The sequence below is a fragment of the Rhinoderma darwinii genome, chromosome 3 (assembly GCF_050947455.1).
Source record: "Rhinoderma darwinii isolate aRhiDar2 chromosome 3, aRhiDar2.hap1, whole genome shotgun sequence".
NCBI classification, from domain to species: domain Eukaryota; kingdom Metazoa; phylum Chordata; class Amphibia; order Anura; family Rhinodermatidae; genus Rhinoderma; species Rhinoderma darwinii.
In genome coordinates this window covers 18700460-18720363 of record NC_134689.1, presented here as the reverse complement: position 1 = coordinate 18720363, position 19904 = coordinate 18700460, and the positions used below count along the sequence as shown (strand labels likewise).

The following is a 19904-nucleotide window of genomic DNA, read 5'->3' as shown; positions in this document are numbered from 1 at the left end:
TGCAAACAGCCATTCTGAAATAATCAGACTACTTCAAGTGCTCTAAATAGACCCGAAAATGTCAATCTCACCTCTCTTACGTTACATGCAGCACGTAAAACCATCAGTGAAAATTGGTCTAATGCCGTATCTCCTCAAAACTAGTAAGGCTGGGTTCACACGTGGCGGAATTTCACTTAAATTCCGCTGCGGACACTCCGCAGCGTTAATCCGCAGCGGAGCCGTTTGTCCATTGACTTACACTTTAATTTAGCAGTGTTCGTTTAGACGAGGCGTAAAATTCCGCTGCGGAGCATAGGCTGCGGAGCGGAATTTGGTGTCCGCAGCATGCTCTGTCTGTTGCGGAGCAGTGGCGGACTCATGGCGGAATTTCTCCATTGACTTCAATGGAGATTCTAATTTCCGCAATGAAGTCCGCAGCTGTCATGCACATGTTATGTGTGCTGCGGATCCGTCTTGCTTTTTTAACTTGACATTTCTTCATTCTGGCTGGACCTATGTATTTCTAGGTCTACAGCCAGACTGAGGAAGTCAATGGGGCTCCCGTAATGACGGGAGCGTTGCTAGGAGACGTCAGTAAATAGTCACTGTCCAGGGTGCTGAAAGAGTTAAGCGATCGGCAGTAACTGTTTCTGCACCCGGGACAGTGACTACCGATCCCAATATACATGTATCTGTAAAAAAAAATGAAGTTCATACTTACCGAGAACTCCCTGCTTCTGTCTCCAGTCCGGCCTCCCAGGATGACGTTTCAGTCTAAGTGACGGCTGCAGCCAATCACAGGCTAATAACAGGCTGCAGCGGTCACATGGACTGCCGCGTCATCCAGGGAGATCGGGCTGGATGCCGAAGGAGGGACGCGTCACCAAGACAACGGGCGGTAAGTATGAATTTCTTTGACTTTCACAAGGGAAAGTGCTGTCCCTTCTCTCTATCCTGCACTGATAGGGAGAAGGGAAGTACTTTTACCGCAGTCCGCAGCAGCTAGTCCGCATCAATTTACTGCACATTTTGTGCAGATCCGCAGCAGAATCTGCAACGCAGATTCTGTGCGGCATTGATGCGGACAGTTGCGGAGGAAATCCGCCACGTGTGGTCATGCCCTAAATCTCTTCTTGCAGTTCAGGAAATCTATGCTGGCAAATTTCATTTTAGCCAAAGAGGTAAATATTTTAGGTACAAAAAGGTCAAATTTTTTCTAAATTGCATAAGCTTCATGTAAACCGCTAAATACGGGCCCACTGAATGATCTTGAAACATATTTTAAAGGGAATTCCACCTCAATGTATATTCTGAGAGCGATAAGTCAGAAGGTATCATATCATATTAACATGTAACTTGGCCTGTTAAGTCTTTTTTGATTGAAAGAGCTTTTGATTTCTGTAAATATGACCTCCTGATGCTGCAAATTCAACAAATGACCATTTTAGTTCTCTTTACAACCTTTAGGCTATGTTCACACAAAGTATTTTGGGGGAGGAATATCTGCCCCAAAATTCCGTTTGGAACTTTGAGGCAGATTTTCCTCTCCCTGCACGCCGATTTGCGCGGCGATTTTCGCCCGCGGCCATTGAGCGCCGCGGGCATAAAACAGAGCGAAATACGCTTTCTCTGCCTCCCATTGAAGTCAATGGGAGGTTAGAGGCGGAAGCGCCCGAAGATAGGGCATGTCGCTTCTTTTTCCCGCGAGGCAGTTTTACTGCTTGCGGGAAAAAGACGCCGACGCCTCCCATTGAAATCAATGGGAGGCGTTCTCGGGCCGTTTTTGCCGAGTTTTGCGACGCGGTTTCCGCGTCAAAAAACTCGGCAAAATACCCCGTGTGAACGTAGCCTTAAAATGTTTTGATCTCTGTTGTGCATAATAATCTGAAACAGTGCATTTTGAGTTTTTTACTTCGAAAAAAAAATCTGTTATCATTAGGAGATTTGTTCAATAAAATTCTCATTATACTCCAACGGTTGATGGCTTGAAGATTATACTGACTGCCATTTGCATCGACTATTTAGGAAAATCAGCGAAAAATAACATTTGCATAATAATTTGGAACGCGGTGTATACGTTCGTCTAAATAAGCCCTAACTGTAGGATAATATTATCACTCTTCATAGTTTAGTGGCATCTGGAAATATGGTAATTACCTTGTTTATATGTGATACTGTACATCATACTGTGTTATCTAGTGACTTTAGTGTTGATGTAGTTGTATGACTATCACGTGATCACTGGAGATGACGTAACTGTGCATGACACGTCAGTAAACATGTAATGTGTGGACCTGGGGCATAATGTGCATGTATTTATATGTTTATTGGTAAGTGACTTCATTCTATAAAAGCATACCTAAACAGCATGTGATTCTCAGAAAACTACTTTAGCAACTATATTGAAAAAATAAAGTCCAATACTGCCCCCTGTAGAATCTCACCAGCGACTGTAGATTTAAATTCAAGCTATTTCAGGAGTGTGTGTGTGTGTGTGCGCGCGCGTGTGTGTGTGTGCGCGCGTGTGTGTGTGTGTGCGTGTGTGTGTCCCTTCTGATTTTTATCCTGCACATTGCTTCGTCTGATTCTGTACTGTGCAAGTATAGACGAGGCTGGACGCAGCCTGCAGGGCTTAGGAGGGAAGCCTCCATGACAGCCCTAGGAGGGAAAGGGTTAACTTTGTAGGGAAAGTTAGAGGTGGAGGAGGGACAGGGAGGAGTTAGGGGGCCGTTACGGAGCTTCCCGCTGTTTTTCGGCAGTGAGCCGGAAGCAGCGGGAGAAGTAACCACTCACCCAGTAAGCTCCCGTTGCCCCGCTCTGTTCCGTCATGTCTGAGGCTGATATGCTTGCGCGGCTGCGTGCCGCTGCTGTGCACCACGGTCCCGGTTGGTTGGAGGAGACCGTGGCTGCACTTACAATGATCCCCGACGCCGATTCGCCACGTCAGGCACGGCATATGAGGTCTGTTGAAGTGGGGGACAGGCTCCCCTCCCCCGGCCCCCTTCCTGGCAGTAATATGGCGGCGGGGGGGGAGTTTACAACACCCGCTCCTGCTCAGAGGAGGCAGAGAGCGTCGCCGGGGGTGACGGTGACTCAGGCCGGGTCTGCCCGTCGCTCCCGGCGGTCCCGACCTCCAGAACGCCTCAGCCCTGAGGTGGTCCCGCGGACACGGCGTCGCAGGGGGAGCCCTAATATGGACGCTGCAGGCCAGGCAGCTGGGGGGACCGCCCCTTCCCAGGCCCTGCGTCCTGGCAGGAATCCCAGGCCGCGACGGGGTCCGGCGGTTCTCAGGGAGTCGCAGGCCGGGCTCCCTGTCACCCCCCCCCATCAGATGCAAGATCGGGAAGACTAGCTACGGCCGCCCCGCCTGGTGATGCTCCGGCCAGGGGGCAGGCTTCATCAGGATCGTCGAGACGGACGCCTAGACCTGCAGCGACGTCGAGGCAACAGGTCCGGTCGGAAGTTTGGATCCCAGCGGTCGGGCGGCAGGTTGCCGGCCCATCTGCCAGCGCGTCATCATCCCCGGTTCGGAGATGTCGGTGGGATGGCCAGTCGTCGGCGAGAGAGGAGCTGGAAGACGGTGAACTGGACGTGTATCGGCGAGGGCAGGATGGTCCGGCTGACGGGAACACAGCGCCTGTGCAGCCCGGTGAGTGCATAACTCCATCTTTGTCGTATCCAGCGATTTTTATGTCGGGTGTCGGCAGGGGGGCTGCTAGCGTCGGATCGGTGGCCGGTAGTGGCGTGGGCGGGCGCGACGGCGCGGGTCTAGCGGACTTGGTGGGTTGCTTGCGGGAGCTGGTCGGGCGTCTCGATAGGGCGGCGGCGCCAGTAGTTACGGAGGTGTCCCCGGCGGTAGTTTGGGAGGGCCCCAGGGAAGTGGGATTGTTACAGGCGCGCCCCGTAATGGCGGCTACGGAGGCGGTCGCGGTGTCGGTACAGACCGAGGCCCAAAAAGACGGCGATCGGGTGCGTATTGATGATCGTGCTCGCGGGGAGGTATATGTTTGCTTTGAAGGTCCGTTGGGGGCGCACTTAAAGCAGGAGGTGCGTGAGCGTATTTGGAAGGACGAATACGTTGAGATTTTTTCTCTTCTGCCGCTTGCTAAATTCAACTTGGATAGGAGCAAGCGGGATGAGAGCAAGAAGGACGAGGAGGAGCGTCGGCGGTATAGGCTTATCCCGCAGACGTTCGTAAATTGGTCGCAGGCGTTCGCCATCTTAGCCAGTGTAATAGGGGAAAAGGCGCCGGAAAATTGTTCGGCGTTGTTTTGTTATTTTGACGCCATTGGGGAGGCTCATCGGGTGTACGGGGGGCAGGCTTGGCTCAGATACGATGAGCAATTCCGTCAGCGTAAAGCGGTTCGGCCGGCGATTCAATGGGACCAGAAGGATATTGCTCTCTGGTTAAGGGTCACGGCTCCGGTTAGGCAGCCCTTTCCCGGGAGCGTTGGCCAAGGGGGCCAGTCCAGTCAGGTCGGACAGGGCGGTGGGGCGAAGTTGGGATTCTGCTGGCAATTCAACGATGGCCAGTGTAAGTTCGGGGCCACGTGCAAGTTCAAGCACGTGTGTTCGGAGTGTAATGGTGCATCCCACGGGGCGGCAAAATGTATGCGGAAAAAGAGGTCAGGGAACCAGTCCTCCTCGGCTGGTCAAGGGGTTGTCACCGGTGAGGGTGGAAAGGATGGCCCCCTATCTAAATGAGTATCCGGATAGGGCTGCGGCGAAGTTGCTTTACGAAGGGTTTAGTGTTGGTTTTATTATTCCTCCGCCTCCTTATGAGGTCCCGGTTACGCGGAGGAACCTTAAATCGGCCTACTTGCATGCTGAGGTCGTGTCGGAAAAGTTGTTTAAAGAAGTTTCGTTAGGCCGTATGGCGGGGCCTTTTATTGATCCGCCAATAAAGGATTTAGTTGTGTCCCCATTGGGTATTGTTCCAAAGCGCGAGCCCCAAAAATTCCGGTTGATTCAGCACTTATCGTTTCCCAAGGGTTCGTCGGTAAATGACGGGATTGATCATGAGTTGTGCTCCGTAGTGTATACCTCATTCGATAAAGCGGTTGGGTTAGTTCGTGCTGCGGGTCCAGGCGCGCTGCTCGCAAAAACCGACATCGAGGCGGCGTTCAGGTTGTTGCCAGTTCATCCAGAAAGCCAACGGCTGTTGGGTTGTTTTTGGAATGGGGCTTTTTACGTGGATCGGTGCCTTCCGATGGGGTGTTCCCTTTCTTGCGCGTACTTCGAGGCTTTTAGTAGCTTCGTGGAGTGGGTGACGAAGGGTGTAGCCGGGGTCGATTCGTTAATACATTACTTAGACGATTTCTTGTGCGTCGGCCCGGGGGGTTTGCCGGTTTGCGGTAATTTGCTTCATGCACTGCAGAAGGTTGCGAGGGATTTTGGGATCCCTTTGGCGCCAGAAAAGACTGAGGGCCCGGTAACGACGATTTGTTTTTTGGGAATTGAGATAGATTCGGTGGCTATGGAGTGTCGTCTTCCGATGGATAAGTTGGGGGCTTTGAGTCAGGAGGTACGTCGGGCTTGCAAGTTAAAGAAAATTACGCTGCGGGAGATTCAGTCGTTGCTGGGGAAGTTGAATTTCGCCTGCCGGATTATGCCAATGGGGAGGGTGTTTGGTAGACGGTTGGCGGCGGCTACGGCGGGAGTGCGTGCGGCACATCACTTTGTACGGCTCAAGGAGGAGCATCGGGCTGATTTGCAGGTATGGGATGACTTCTTGGGCCAGTATAACGGTCGGTCGCTATGGATGGCTCCAGCGCAGGATACGAGTGATTTGAATATTTTTACGGATGCAGCTGGAGCGGGCGGTTTTGGAGCTTATGGGGGGGGTCCGTGGTGCGCGGGTCAATGGCCGGCTAGCTGGGTGTCCAGTGGACTCACGCGGAATCTGGCCCTGCTCGAGCTGTTCCCCATCGTGGTTGCGGCGACCATCTGGGGGGACAGGCTCAGGGATAAGAAGGTTCGTTTTTACTGCGACAACATGGGGGTGGTGCTGGCCATTAACAACATCACGGCGTCCTCTCCTCCGGTAATTCAGTTGTTGCGACATTTAGTGTTGGTGTGCTTGTCATTGAACGCGTGGGTGGTGGCGGTGCACGTGCCGGGGGTACGGAATTGTATCGCTGATGCTCTTTCTCGCTCGCAGTGGGACCGGTTTCGGCAATTGGCACCGGGAGCGGAACGTTGCGGCGTGGTCTGCCCGGAACATCTTTGGGATCTGGTCTCGGTCCCGTAGAACGATTGGTGGAAAGGTCGTTGGCGCGCTCAACGTGGAGTGCTTATTCTGCTTGTTGGAGGCAGTGGGAGGAGTGGGTAAGAGAGTTGGGTGACGTCAACACGGATAGAGACAGGTTGGTGGCACTTTTGTACTGGTTAGGGGACGCCTGGGAGGCGGGGTTTTCATTGGCAAAGGTTAACCGTTTCATGTCGGCGGTGGCGTTTGGTTTCAAGTTACGGGGCTTTAGGGATGTGTCTAAGGAATTCTTAGTGGGGCAGGCTTTGAAGGGTTTGCGCCGAGGTAGGGTCGAGGCGGATCGTAGAAGGCCTGTGTCGTTTTCTCTGTTGAGCTCTTTGGGCGGATCATTAGCATCGGTCTGTCGTTCTTCGGCCGAGATGAGGTTGTTTCGGTTAGCTTTTTCTTTGGCGTTCTTTGGGGCATTTAGAATCGGCGAGTTGGTTTCGCCGAGTACCAAGCAAGCTGGGGGGTTGAGACTGAGAGACGTGAGCATATATACAGATCGGCTGGAGGTATGGTTGCGTCGGTCAAAAACTGACCAATTAGGAAAGGGGAAGCTGATAGTGTTGTTCGCTCTCCCGGGTTCGGCTATGTGCCCGGTGGCGTGCAGGCAGGGTTTTAAGCCACAGGTGGGGTCTCCGGAGTTGCCATTGCTATGTCACGAGGACGGGTTATTTTTGTCTAGATTTCAATTTAGAGCTGTATTCAAAAAATGTTTGGCGGCGGTCGGTGTCGCGGCGGACGCGTACTCATCTCATTCCTTCAGGATCGGCGCAGCAACGGAAGCAGGGCGCTGGGGGTTGGATGATGAGGGGGTGCGGCGCATCGGTCGTTGGGAGTCCAACAGATTTAGGTCTTATGTCCGCCCCCATCTGTTATGAGTTTTGCTGTTTGCACTTATAAGAATGTTTTGTGTGGTGGTATTTAACTTGCTTTTCCGTTTCAGATCCGCCTCCGTGTTTGGTGTGGTTGCTGGGCCACTCTTACGTGCATTGGGGGGCTTTGAGGGCGGACGTCCGCCCAGACGGTCGCCAGTTGCGCATTCCGCGACAGGATGCGGTTTTGCATTGGCTGGGATTTAGAGGTATGTCGTGGAGTAGGGTGTTAGCAGAATTCCAGACATATGCCCGGCTTGATAGGGTCCCGGAGATCTTGGTCTTGCACGTGGGTGGGAACGATTTGGGAGTCCGCCCTTTTCGTGAGTTGGTGCGGGATATTAAACACGATATGTTGTGTTTGTGGGTTTCTTATCCCAGGTTGGTAATTGTGTGGTCGGACATTGTCCCAAGAAAACATTGGAGGCTGGCTAGGTCAGTGGAAAGAGTCAATAAGGCTCGCATTAAGGTTAATCGCGCGGTGTCCCGATTTGTAGCCAAAAACGGGGGCATTTGCGTTCGGCACAGGGACTTGGAGTCAGGAGTGGGGAACTACTGGAGGAGCGATGGGGTTCATTTGACCGAGGTTGGGATTGATCTGTGGAGCTTGGCAATAGCAGAAGGAATTGAAAGGGCGGTGGTGGTGTGGCGGAACTCACAGGCTTAAGGTGGTCAAGGCCTGTTTCGCTGTGGCGGGGGGAGTCCTTGAGGCCAGTCAGTACAAAATTGGTGGGGGGGTCGCATCGGGGGTATGCGTCCCCCAAAAAAGGTACATGGTTGAAGACTTCATCGGGTGTTATCCCTTTGAAGTGGTCTTCTGGTGGAAGGTATATCACTCGAAGGCTTCATCGGGTGTTATCCCTTTGAAGTGGACTTCTAGTGGTCGGTATAGCACTTGAAGGCTTCATCGGGTGTTATCCCCTTGAAGTGGACTTCTGGTGGTTGGAGCCATCTGCAGAGGTGAGCGGTGCCTCCGAGCTGGTTTACGGCTGGAGGTAATTAGTGGTTTGCAGATGGCTAACTCGAGGTGTGTAAAAAAGGAATATCTAGAATGGCTTCAAGGACTGCCCCTGCTCGGTCTAATGTTAACGTTAAATTGTTATTTATGATTCTGACCCATGTTGGGTCATGTGAATTATTAGGAGGAATTCTCTGGTGGATTCCTAATTAGTTATCCGAATGTTTCGGATTTAATTTGTTTTAAACTGTGAAATTAATAAAACGGCTGCTGTGGCCATTTCACATCCAACCTCGGTGTCACGTGTCTTTTTCCTAAAGGTGGGGGTGAAGGGATTGGTAGGGATAAGGGAAGGTGCACTAACACACGACTCTACTTAGGCAGGTCAAGACGAGGCTGGACGCAGCCTGCAGGGCTTAGGAGGGAAGCCTCCATGACAGCCCTAGGAGGGAAAGGGTTAACTTTGTAGGGAAAGTTAGAGGTGGAGGAGGGACAGGGAGGAGTTAGGGGGCCGTTACGGAGCTTCCCGCTGTTTTTCGGCAGTGAGCCGGAAGCAGCGGGAGAAGTAACCACTCACCCAGTAAGCTCCCACCCTCCCGCCCATTTGGTGTTATCTCTTGTGGTCTTTATTAAGTCTGTTTATGAGTGTGGCAATTTTATTGTGTGCTTATTTAACATGTTTTTTCTTTTCATTCGGAGTAGGTCCTGGTGTCATGGCAGCTGGCGGGGGGAGTCCTTGAGGCCAGTCAGTACAAAATTGGTGGGGGGGTCGCATCGGGGGTATGCGTCCCCCAAAAAAGGTACATGGTTGAAGACTTCATCGGGTGTTATCCCTTTGAAGTGGTCTTCTGGTGGAAGGTATATCACTCGAAGGCTTCATCGGGTGTTATCCCTTTGAAGTGGACTTCTAGTGGTCGGTATAGCACTTGAAGGCTTCATCGGGTGTTATCCCCTTGAAGTGGACTTCTGGTGGTTGGAGCCATCTGCAGAGGTGAGCGGTGCCTCCGAGCTGGTTTACGGCTGGAGGTAATTAGTGGTTTGCAGATGGCTAACTCGAGGTGTGTAAAAAAGGAATATCTAAAATGGCTTCAAGGACTGCCCCTGCTCGGTCTAATGTTAACGTTAAATTGTTATTTATGATTCTGACCCATGTTGGGTCATGTGAATTATTAGGAGGAATTCTCTGGTGGATTCCTAATTAGTTATCCGAATGTTTCGGATTTAATTTGTTTTAAACTGTGAAATTAATAAAACGGCTGCTGTGGCCATTTCACATCCAACCTCGGTGTCACGTGTCTTTTTCCTAAAGGTGGGGGTGAAGGGATTGGTAGGGATAAGGGAAGGTGCACTAACACACGACTCTACTTAGGCAGGTCATGCAGCTTAGCCCCATTTACAGGTCAGGAACAACGCTGTTCAGAGTAAATTCTGTAGGGCCACAGACACTTCATTCCAGAGATTGGTGGGGGGCCTATAGGACAGAACCAGCACGTTTTCATTATTGGCCAGATCTCTTTACTATAATGGGTCTAAATTTGTAGAACACATCTGATTCCATCAGATACCTTGTATGCAAGCCGTACACCTGCACAGGAGCCATGTAGGTAAGGGTTTTCTCAAACTTTTCCTTTAGGGGCTGCATGACAGTTTGAGAAGCACTGGTCTGTTACATTGCATGTAAGGGACTGAGCTATTGAATTTCACGGCTTATTATTATTATTATTATTATTAATAATAATAATAATAATAATAATATTAATAATAATGGGTTGCATTTCATCAGAAAGTTGTCCTATCTGTAGGAGATTTGCTACAGAGACATGAGGTAGATGGTGATGCTCTATGCTGAGTAGATAAAAAGAAAGGCGCCATATACTGTATTTTTCTAACTGTAAGCCGCACTTTTTTGTCCTAAAGACTGAGCTGAAATCCTGTTGTGCCCATTAGGAATTATGAGGCAGATTTTTACCTGCCTACACGCCGTTTTCCGCGTTTTTCGGCCGTGGCTATTGAGCACCGTGGTCAAAAAACACAGTGAAAGCGCTTTCTCTGTCTCCCATTGATGTCAGTGGGAGGTCATGGATGGAAACGCCCTTAGAAAGGGTATGTCGCTTCTTTTTCTGAAATCAATGGGAGGCAATTTCGGACTTTTTTGCCGCAGTTTCTGAGGCAAAAGACTCGGCAAAAACTCTGTGTGAATAGGGCCTTATAGTCCGAATGCAAGCAGCTGACAGTGTATGAAGAAGCAGGAGACTGAGCTCCGTGATTCGAAGTCCTTGCAGTACAGTATTATAGAAGCAGAATGTCCTGTGCTGTGTGTAAAATCTCTGTTAGGCTGGGTTCACACGACCTATTTTCAGACGTAAACGAGGCGTATTATGCCTCGTTTTACGTCTGAAAATAGGGCTGCAATACGTCGGCAAACATCTGCCCATTCATTTGAATGGGTTTGCCGACGTACTGTGCCGACGACCTGTAATTTACGCGTCGTCGTTTGACAGCTGTCAAACGACGACACGTAAATGGACTGCCTCGGCAAAGAAGTGCAGGACACTTCTTTGCCACGTAATTTGAGCCGTTCTTCATTGAACTCAATGAAGCACAGCTCAAGATTTACGAGCGTCTCAGACGCCTCGCAAAATGCGAGGAGGAGCATTTACGTGTGAAACGAGGCAGCTGTTTTCTCTTGAAAACAGTCTGTCTTTTCACACGTAAATTACAGCTAGCGTGTGCACATACCCTCATCTGCCTACTGAACAGTCACATCTTACACACAAAATTCTGTCAAATCTGACTTTTCAGGGAGCAAATAACACAAACATTTGTACACAGAGCAGAGTAAATCTATGCAGGTACTGATCTGCAAGGACCTTCCGCGCCCCCTCCTCCTATGAACGAGCAGCATAAATCTAAGGGTATGTGCACACACAAACTCAAAAACGTCTGAAAATACGGAGCTATTTTCAGAGAAAACGGCCTCTGATTTTCAGGCGTTTTTGAAGCTGAAAATGAAGCTTCTTTTAATTTGGGGCTTCTTTTCAGGCTTCTTTTGAGACGTTTTTTTTTAGGCATTTTTCATAGTGTTCAATGGAAAACCCGCTCCAAAAAACGCCTTAAGAACTGACATGCTACTTCTTTTTACGGAGCTTCTTTTTACTCTCCGTTTTTTTTAAACAGAGGCGTAAAAAGACGCCCCATATGAACTAAATGCTATTTTTCCAATTGATTTCCATGGGCAGATGTTTGTAGGCGTTCAGCTTCCGTTTTTTCAGATGTTTTTCGAGGCGTAAACGCCCCAAAATACGCCTGAAGCCACTGCGTGTAACATACCCTTAGACCTTGTTCACACGGAGTATTTTGCAGGCAGAAAGAATCTGCCTTAAAAGATTATGACCTGCCTGCATTCTCTTGCCGCAGCGTTTTTTTGCCCACACTGCTCAATTGCCGCGGGCGAAAAACACACTGTGAAAAATGCTTTGTCTTCTCACATTGATTTGAACGGAACCTCTTTTTTGTTTCCCGCAACATTTTGCTTCTTTCCCCCGCTGGTTTCTAAAGCCGCTCGGGAAAAAAAAATCCTCTGCCTCCCATTGAAATGAATGGGAGGCGATTTCGGAATTATTTTTTTTCACTGATTCCGATGCGGCTTCCGTGTGAAAATCAGCGCCAAAAAACTGTGTGTGACAAGGCCTGCGGGCTGTCTGCCATGAGAAGACGTTTGGGGGGGCCCTAAGAAGAACTTTTGTATCGGGGCCCATGAGCCTTTAGCTACGCCCCTGTCCCCATTAATCTCTGCCTCTCCACTCCTCTGATGTCTGGTGAGTTCAGGAGAGGATGAGGGCACTATAGCTGCCAATACATTGTATTACTGTGGCTGGCATTGTGGTGGGATACTGGACTTGTACCATCGGAATATTATTTATAGGAAATGCACAGTAAAAAAAAAAAACACCTTTTTTTTCTCTTTTAAAGAGGCGGCTCTGTCACCAGTTTCATACTTCCCCATCTCCTACCTAATCTAATAGGCGCTGTGTTGTAGATAACTACTGTGTTGTTTTTAAAAAAAACTTTTATTAGTGACAAAGTTATGAGCATTTTAACATTTATGCAAATTTTTAGTTAAAGCCCAACTTGGCGTTTTTTTTAACATTTAGGCTGGATTCACACGAGCACATTGCATACGTAATGGACGGACGTATTTCGGCCGCAAGTCCCGGACCGAACACAGTGCAGGGAGCCGGGGGCTCCTAGCATCATAGTTATGTACGACGCTAGGAGTCCCTGCCTCTCCATGGAACTACTGTCCCGTACTGAAAACATGATTACAGTACGGGACAGTTGACCGGCAGCGAGGCAGGGACTCCTAGCGTCGTACATAAGTATGATGCTAAGAGCCCGGCTCCCTGCACTGTGTTCGGTCCGGGACTTCCGGCCGAAATACGTCCGTCCATTACGGACGTAATGTGCTCGTGTGAATCCAGCCTAACACCTTAACGACGAAGGATGAATATGCAGGAGCTAGTTCCCACATAAGGACTGATATATCCGCCCTCTGATCACGCGGGTACTGCCAGTGTACCCACCTGATCAGAGGTAGGAGCACGGCTGTTATACACAGCCTGGCTCCTGCCCCAACTGCGGGAATCGAATACGCTACAATTCCGGCAGTTTAACGCATTAGATGCCGCTGTCAATAGCGACAGTGGTGTCTATTGTGTTTGATGGAGGGAGGGAGCTCCGGTCATCGGCGCCCCGCAACGAAATCGCTGGGCCTTGTCGGGTTTCCATGGAAGCTGGGGGCCAAACAAAGGCCCCCAGGTCTGCCTTCAGCAACTGCCTATTAGGACATGCCAGAGGCATGGCCTAATAGATCGCCTGTCAGTTTTACACTGACAGGCAATAATGCTTTGGTATACTAAGTATACCAAAGCATTATATCTGCGATCTAAAGATCGCAAAGTAAAGTCCCCTGGTGGGACAAAAAAGTTAAATAGTTAAGTAAAGTTTTATAAAAATAAAAAAAAGAAAGATTACAGTAAAAATAAAATAAAACCACTTTTTTCCCCAAAAAGTATTTTTTTTTTTAGTAAAAGTGTCAAAACAAATAACACATACACATATAAGGTAACGAATGGAACAATAAAATGAACACAATAATTAAACTGCCAGATGAACGGCGTTAAAAAAACAACCCAAAAAAAACAATGGCAAAAGATTTTTTCCTCCCATTCCCCCCCATAAAGAAAAAAGTTAATCAAGAAGTCCCATGTACCCTATAATAGTACTAATGAAAACTACACCTTGCACCGCAAAAATCAAGCCCACATACGGCCACATTGACGGAAAAATAAAGTTACGGCTCTTGGAATGCGGCGATGCAAAAACAAGTAATTTCTTTCTAAAAGGGTGTTTATTGTGCAAACGAAGGAAAACATCTAAAACCCTTACATATTTGGTATCCCCATAATCGTGCCGACCCATAAAATAAAGGTAACATGTTATTTACGCTGCATAGTAAATGGCATAAATTTATAATGTGAAAATCAATTCTGGAATTTCTGCTAATTTTTCAATTCTCTCCTAAAATCAAGTTGTTAATCGATATATTATATGCATCCGTCTCTGGGCTCCAGATCACTTACTACGATATGTACTAGGTATTAGGGCAGGTATTTTAAGAAGTTGGAATCTAAACCTCATTGTCCATATCAGAAGCGGCCGATCAAAAAGATGGAAATGAAAGACACAATGTGAGTTTATAAGTCAGGATGTTTATTATGTTGCACACAGGAATAGGTATCATGTATGGAGGATGATATTGCTGCACATATCCGGTGACTGATCGCTGATAGTGGAAATCTAAAGGAAGGGAAATAAAACAAATCTGTGGTTAGTGTCACAATTCTAGTATCAATGTATTTGCATAGAAGGGGCAAAAACTTATCATCTGTCAGTACATTAACTTTCCTAGTAAGTGTCTGTGACTTTCACTAAATGTTTTTCCCTTCTTGATCACTTTTTGTTATAGTCGATTAATACACATTAAGACCAGTTATAAAAAGTGAATGTAGGATACAATAGTAGAATCAATTCCCTGTTCTCATGAATTCAAAAGTTTGGTTTAAACTCTGGGCATCCCTTGTCCAAATAACCTATTAGGCCATATGACTGTCATAGTGGGGGGGGGGGGTCTGACGGACCCGATCACTATCCATGTATTACATGGACAGCCATTCATTTGTATGGTCAACATGTAATACTACATTTGCCCTGTAGTGGCTGCTGCAGGGGAATTGAGATGCTGACTACAACTTCCCCTGGAAAATGAGCTGTTTCTTGGGGGTCTTTGAAGCCAGACACACAGCGACTTGTTTATCTCTAGTTATGAATTATTATATATACAGTATATATCATAGTATATATAGATAATAGATGTGAATATAGAAGTTTACTTCAACTCACCATTAAATGGTAGAAAACTCCTGACTCAATTTGTCAATCACCTGTTGGAGATTCAATAAAGAAACAAGAATTTAAAATTGCATTAAAAAAAACCAAAAGAAAAATAAATAGAGAAGTTGAATAATTTCATTCTAGCAGAGGATTATGCTTCATACTTACTTTATAGATTGTGCTCTGATTCCAGGTTCCTGAAAACAAGACCCTCCAACTTCCTAGAATGGTACAAGGAATAGTAACAAGTCTGTGTCATGGACTCGGTCGGTGGAGGTCCGGTGTGCTTTATTGTCTTATCTGGAAACAAGACTGAGCCTCTTCGGGAATGGACAGCTGGCCAATCAGATGATGACCCAGGCCAGTGCTCGATGGGGACAAGGAGGCAGCTGATACGATGGTGGAATACCTCTATAAAGGAGATTTGTTCACAATGTAGGTGTTAATATGATGTTATATTCCAAGTCCTGCAAGGAGGATCAGTTCTTCATGTGGTGGTTGTTAGACAGGGATGCAGAAGGTGGACAAGGTGGTTCCTCAAATCCTTGGTGTTTCTCAGATCTTGGAGACACAGTGAATTTTATGGCGTTGCAGATTTTAGTAGCACAGTGTTGTTATAGACGTTATGAAACTTTAGTTGACTGTGCACTGGGACAAGGAGAACCTTCTTAGCCGGGTGTCTGGATAGATGGGGCTGACGTGGTAGTTCTCCGACCACTCAGGACACACAAAACTAAATTCATTGAAAAGCTCTTGATCTTTAGCTTTAATTGTGGTGTTATGGTCCCTAGTACAGGGCGCAGACCTGATGTCACTAATATTCAGATCCACAGACTCAGTCACCAGTATATCCGGGGGTGCCGCTCGTCCAGCCTCTACTTCTTGCCAGTTGGTGGTAGAGAAGAATGGATGTTCTCGGATGTTTTCTGTCACTCCCAGACGTTCAAACTGGTTCTTACACAGCAGCCGCTTGATTATATCCACGGTGTCAGAGGATAAAGACGTTGGATACTGTGGAACATAGTTCAGGATCGAGGCCTCGATCTCTGATTTTGTGTTTCCAGGGAAGGGGTCTGTATTGGTCACCATGTTATAGAGGATGACTCCAAATGCAAACCAATCGACCCCTGGTCCATATTCCTCACACCCGATCATTTCTGGGGCTCCATATCCTAGTGTTCTACAACAGGGGTCTGTTGTTCTTCCAAAGACATTTGTTATTGCCAGTCCAAAATCTGTGATCTTCACATGTCCATCTGATGTTAATAAGACGTTATTTGGCTTTAGATCCCTGTGGATGATGCCTTTGTTATGGAGGAATTGCACCCCACAAACCAGCTCTGCTGCAATAAACTTCACGGTGTTTAATTCCAGTGGAAAGTTATTCTCAGTAAATGTATCGAGGTCACCCCCACCGGCCAGTTCCATGACGTAATACACGTGGTTCTTACTGTGGAACGCTGCAAGTCCGTGGATCAGAAAGCGGCTCTCGTGTGATAGACCAAGTATGTCCCGCTCTACGAAAGTATGGCCCAGTTCTGTGAAATCGATTTTGCCCGTCTTTTTAATGGCGACAAGTTCTTTACGGATTTTGTCTTTTGCAAGAGTTACTTCGCCATAAGAGCCTTTACCAAGTTCACGATGGAAGGTAAAGGAATTCAAGCTTAGAGGAACAGTGGCTGTCCTAGTCTCCTCACGAGATGGTCCAGGCTTTTCATTGAGGATGGTTGTTGCATCCTGACTCCCTGATGTTTTTTCTTTGGAAGATCTCAGAGATGTTTTTAGTTTTTTATTTGATTCCTGGTTCTCGTCTGCTGTTCTCTTTCTCTTAGGTGCAGCCGGTGTCTCTTTCTCCTGCTTAGATGGTGCAGGTTGTTCCTCTTCAGCTTTTTTCTCCAGTTCATCCAGACTATGTGATGTTTTTCCTTTAGATTTCTTTGCTTTCTTTCCAGAAAGTTTGTTCTCCTCTGTCGTCCTCTTTCTCTTACGCTGTGTCTCATCTTTTACTGTCCCCTTTTCCTCCCTGTCTTTCTCTTCCTCTTTGTCCTTGGACCCTTTTTTGCCTTTTGGGTTAAAAACAGAATATTTTTTCTATTATTATTTGTCTTTGGCAATACAAGTAACAGTCCTTATAATTATCAATGACATATAATTAAATCAGTAGATTTGTAATCGGTTAAAATGTGTAAGGTCATCTTTGACGAATCTCTAGAAATATATTATGGAGATACTTAATTCTGTATTATAGTGTTGTTATCATAGTCAGTGGACCATCTATAAGTAGAATAGCTTTATGGACTATTTGCAGGACAACAGCAGAGGTGAAGCCGTTGTATCAGATTAGAAAAAGAAGTTCAGATTTTTTTTTTCCAAAAACATTGCCACTTTTATGCATAGGCTTTGTCTGGTGTTGCAGCACAACCCTATTCAAGTAAATGCAATGGACAATAGGGGCTACTGGAAAAAACAAACATGCCTTTAGTTTAAGCCTCATACAATAACTTTAAAATTCCTTTCAGTCCTGTAAAGTATTGGAATTTCCCCAATAAGTCTTCAATAGTAAATTGCTTTTAAAGAAATTTTCTGATTTCTGAGGAATTTATAAACATGTCATTGGAGGAATTTGTTTTAACAAACAAGTCGTATTCTTGTTTGTTATAAGAAGTGGTGCTTCATTAGTATGGCTTTTCCCATAGACTATGAATTCTCAACCCCCACTCCATTTACGGTCCTCCTTAATGCAATCGAGTGGTTCGGTTCCCCCGTTGACACGATCATTGGGAGTCCCAATGTTGTGGCCCCCAGCGATCAGACAATTATCACCTATTCTGTGGATAAGTGATTATTTTTGTTTTTGGGAATACCCCTTTAGGCCAAACAGAAATGGGATTTTTCACCGTCTTTATAATAGTTATTGTATTAAATTAAGATACTGATTTATAATTCATGTAACAAAAGTTATCAATACATCTGCCTATAAAAAGTATTAACTTGTCATACAGCCTACCTGAACTATAAATTATATATTTATTTTCTATGTTGGCTGCCAACAAATGAGCATTTTTGATTTTTGCCGGACTTTCCCAATGAACATAACAGCAAAAGTCGATGTATTTGCGAATTTGCATTAAAAGGGCCACTTTGGGGCCATTCCCTGGCAGAACCGTGGTGGGGCTAAAAATTTCTATAATTTGGGACTGAAATGCTGGTAAATATGGATAAGTGCAGGAACATTATTGCTACCCATGAGGTTCTCTAGTTTAGTCTATGAATGTTGTATGGGTCAATATCAATATAGATGCAATCTAGTTTTATATAAAGTAAAAACGTAGTTTAGTTCTTACCTGATGTCCTGATCTTCTCATCCATCAGGCTGATGTTACTGGGTCCTGGGAGGTCTCGTGAACTTCTCCGTCCAATGATGGCTAAGAGCCAGTTCTTTATGCTCCTCTTAGCTGTAAGTCCGGTATTCTCCATTTTAGTCTTCTTGGTCCCCTCTCCTTCTTTACTCCCCTCACTCTCCTTCCCTCTTTCTGCTCCTTCTTCCTTATTCCTCTTTCTCTTCATTTTGTATCAAACACAGCAATCACAATAGAAAGAACAATCCAAAAATTGTCCAGGAGCACTCACATGTATCTCTGCTAACTCGCAGCATGCAAATGCAACGTTTGTGACCTCTGCAAGCTCTATATGCATGGGCATGGGGCATTGTGATGTCATCAGCTGTAGCCCACCTGCCAGCTATGGGGCATTGTGATGTCATCAGCTGTAGCTCATCTGCCAGCATTGTGATGTCACCAGCTATGTTGTATGGTGGCAACCTATGGTCAATTGGCTTTGTATAAGTTACATACACATCTTACCAATTACCCATGTGTTTTTATTTGGCATTGCAATGTAACTTGCAGTTAAGTCGCCACGTCTGAGCGCAGTTTTGTTGGCTATAGAAATACATGACGAACAGAATATAAACCACACATTTGTGCTCTAGCACTTATTTTTATACTGTAAGGGCTAGTCCACACATGGCGTAAATACTGCGTACTTTCGGCAACCTTTTTCGTTGCGGAAAATCCGCAGCATAATGCAATAGCAGAGGAGTGGTTGAGATTTCAAGAAGTGTCATCCACGCGCTCCGTACGTGATATGCGGAGATTCCGCACACAAATTGACCTGCGGTGCACTTTTTGAAGACGCAGCATGTCAATTGTGGTTGAGTAATCGCCGTTTTTGTTGCGGGTTTTCCCCTTTGAATTCAATGGGGATCTAGAACCTGCAACAAACAGTCAAGTGCTGCGACTTTTGCAGCGGAATTGCAGCAATTACGTCGCAATATTCACAACTTAGAAAAAAACCTTATACTTACCTCTGACATTCTGCAAGCCGGCCTCCTGGGATGACGTTTCATCCCATATGACCGCTGCAGTTAATCACAGGCTGTAGCGGCGGTCACATGGGATGAAACGTCATCCCTGGAGGCCGGCCCGGATTACGTCAGAGGGCCGGCCTCCTGGGATGTTGCTTCATCCTATGTGACCGCCGCTGTAGCCAATCACAGCGGTCACATGCTGCAGCCGCCCCCTGGGATGAAACTTCATTCCAGGAGGCCGGCCTGCTAGTGCTAAGTGCTGCAGTTTCCCGCAGCAGGAAAATACCGGGCGAATAACTGCACCACAGTATGATGCGTTTTTTTGCCCGTAATTCCCTGCGACGAAAAGGGTGGATATGCGGTGTGCTTTTACGCAGCATATCCACCCCCTGTGCACTTAGCCTAACTGTCCTCCATTGCTATGACACTGAGATTTACACCGTTTGCAATGAGGAAAGAGTCCATACTCGGCTATCTCTGGTATTTCTATAGAGAATGAATAGAACAGCAGTGCGCAAGCGTGCCTGTGATTTCGTTCATTCAAGGGACTCAGGACACCCGTTCTCTTGCTCTGGACTGACGGCTCGGCCGACAGCTGGTCCTGCATGTCTCTGACACCCAGGATCCAGCCAATAACCATCACATCTAAGTTGCTGATCCTTTCTCTTCCAAACTCCGGAGGTGGTTTCTTCAAGTAGAAATGTTTATTATATTCACAAGGATAAAAACGTCACAGGCACATCTAAAACTTCTTGCACGAGGCACGCCAATTAATTTGCCCACACACCGCTTTTTATCTATTAAGTGACGGTAGAAATTGGAGTACTGAGTTTGGAAGAGGAAGGATTTTCTCTGTGACTGTACATATTGCTAGAGCGGTAAAGTACATATTGTTTTGACTGTTTGAAAGTTAACTTGGACTTTACCTGTCTTTACCTGCTCCGTATCGGTGTGTATTCATAGTTGGAATACATTTATGTCTTTAGTTTGCCTATAGGTGGCACTAGAGAGACTGTT

General features: G+C 46.9%; 1 protein-coding gene across 1 annotated transcript; it reads right to left on the bottom strand.

The window, feature by feature from the left end:
- Window positions 1-13816: 13816 nt before the first annotated feature.
- Window positions 13817-18163, bottom strand: LOC142748794 (protein kinase C delta type-like). The gene is made up of 4 exons (XM_075856064.1): window positions 17863-18163; window positions 14687-16581; window positions 14528-14568; window positions 13817-13924 (listed from the first exon to the last, which is right to left on the bottom strand). The coding sequence occupies exons 1-2, from the start codon at window positions 18083-18085 to the stop codon at window positions 15152-15154; spliced, it is 1653 nt and encodes a 550-aa protein (XP_075712179.1). The 5' UTR covers window positions 18086-18163; the 3' UTR covers window positions 13817-13924; window positions 14528-14568; window positions 14687-15151.
- Window positions 18164-19904: the final 1741 nt, after the last annotated feature.

Bases quoted from the DNA above. Each gene is read 5' to 3' on its own strand.
- LOC142748794 (XM_075856064.1), bottom strand. From the start codon at position 18,085: ATGAAGAGAAAGAGGAATAAGGAAGAAGGAGCAGAAAGAGGGAAGGAG. The intron at 16,582-17,862 runs GTAAGAACTAAA...TTAACCCAAAAG, and splicing joins TGAGAAGATCAGGACATCAG to GCAAAAAAGGGTCCAAGGAC.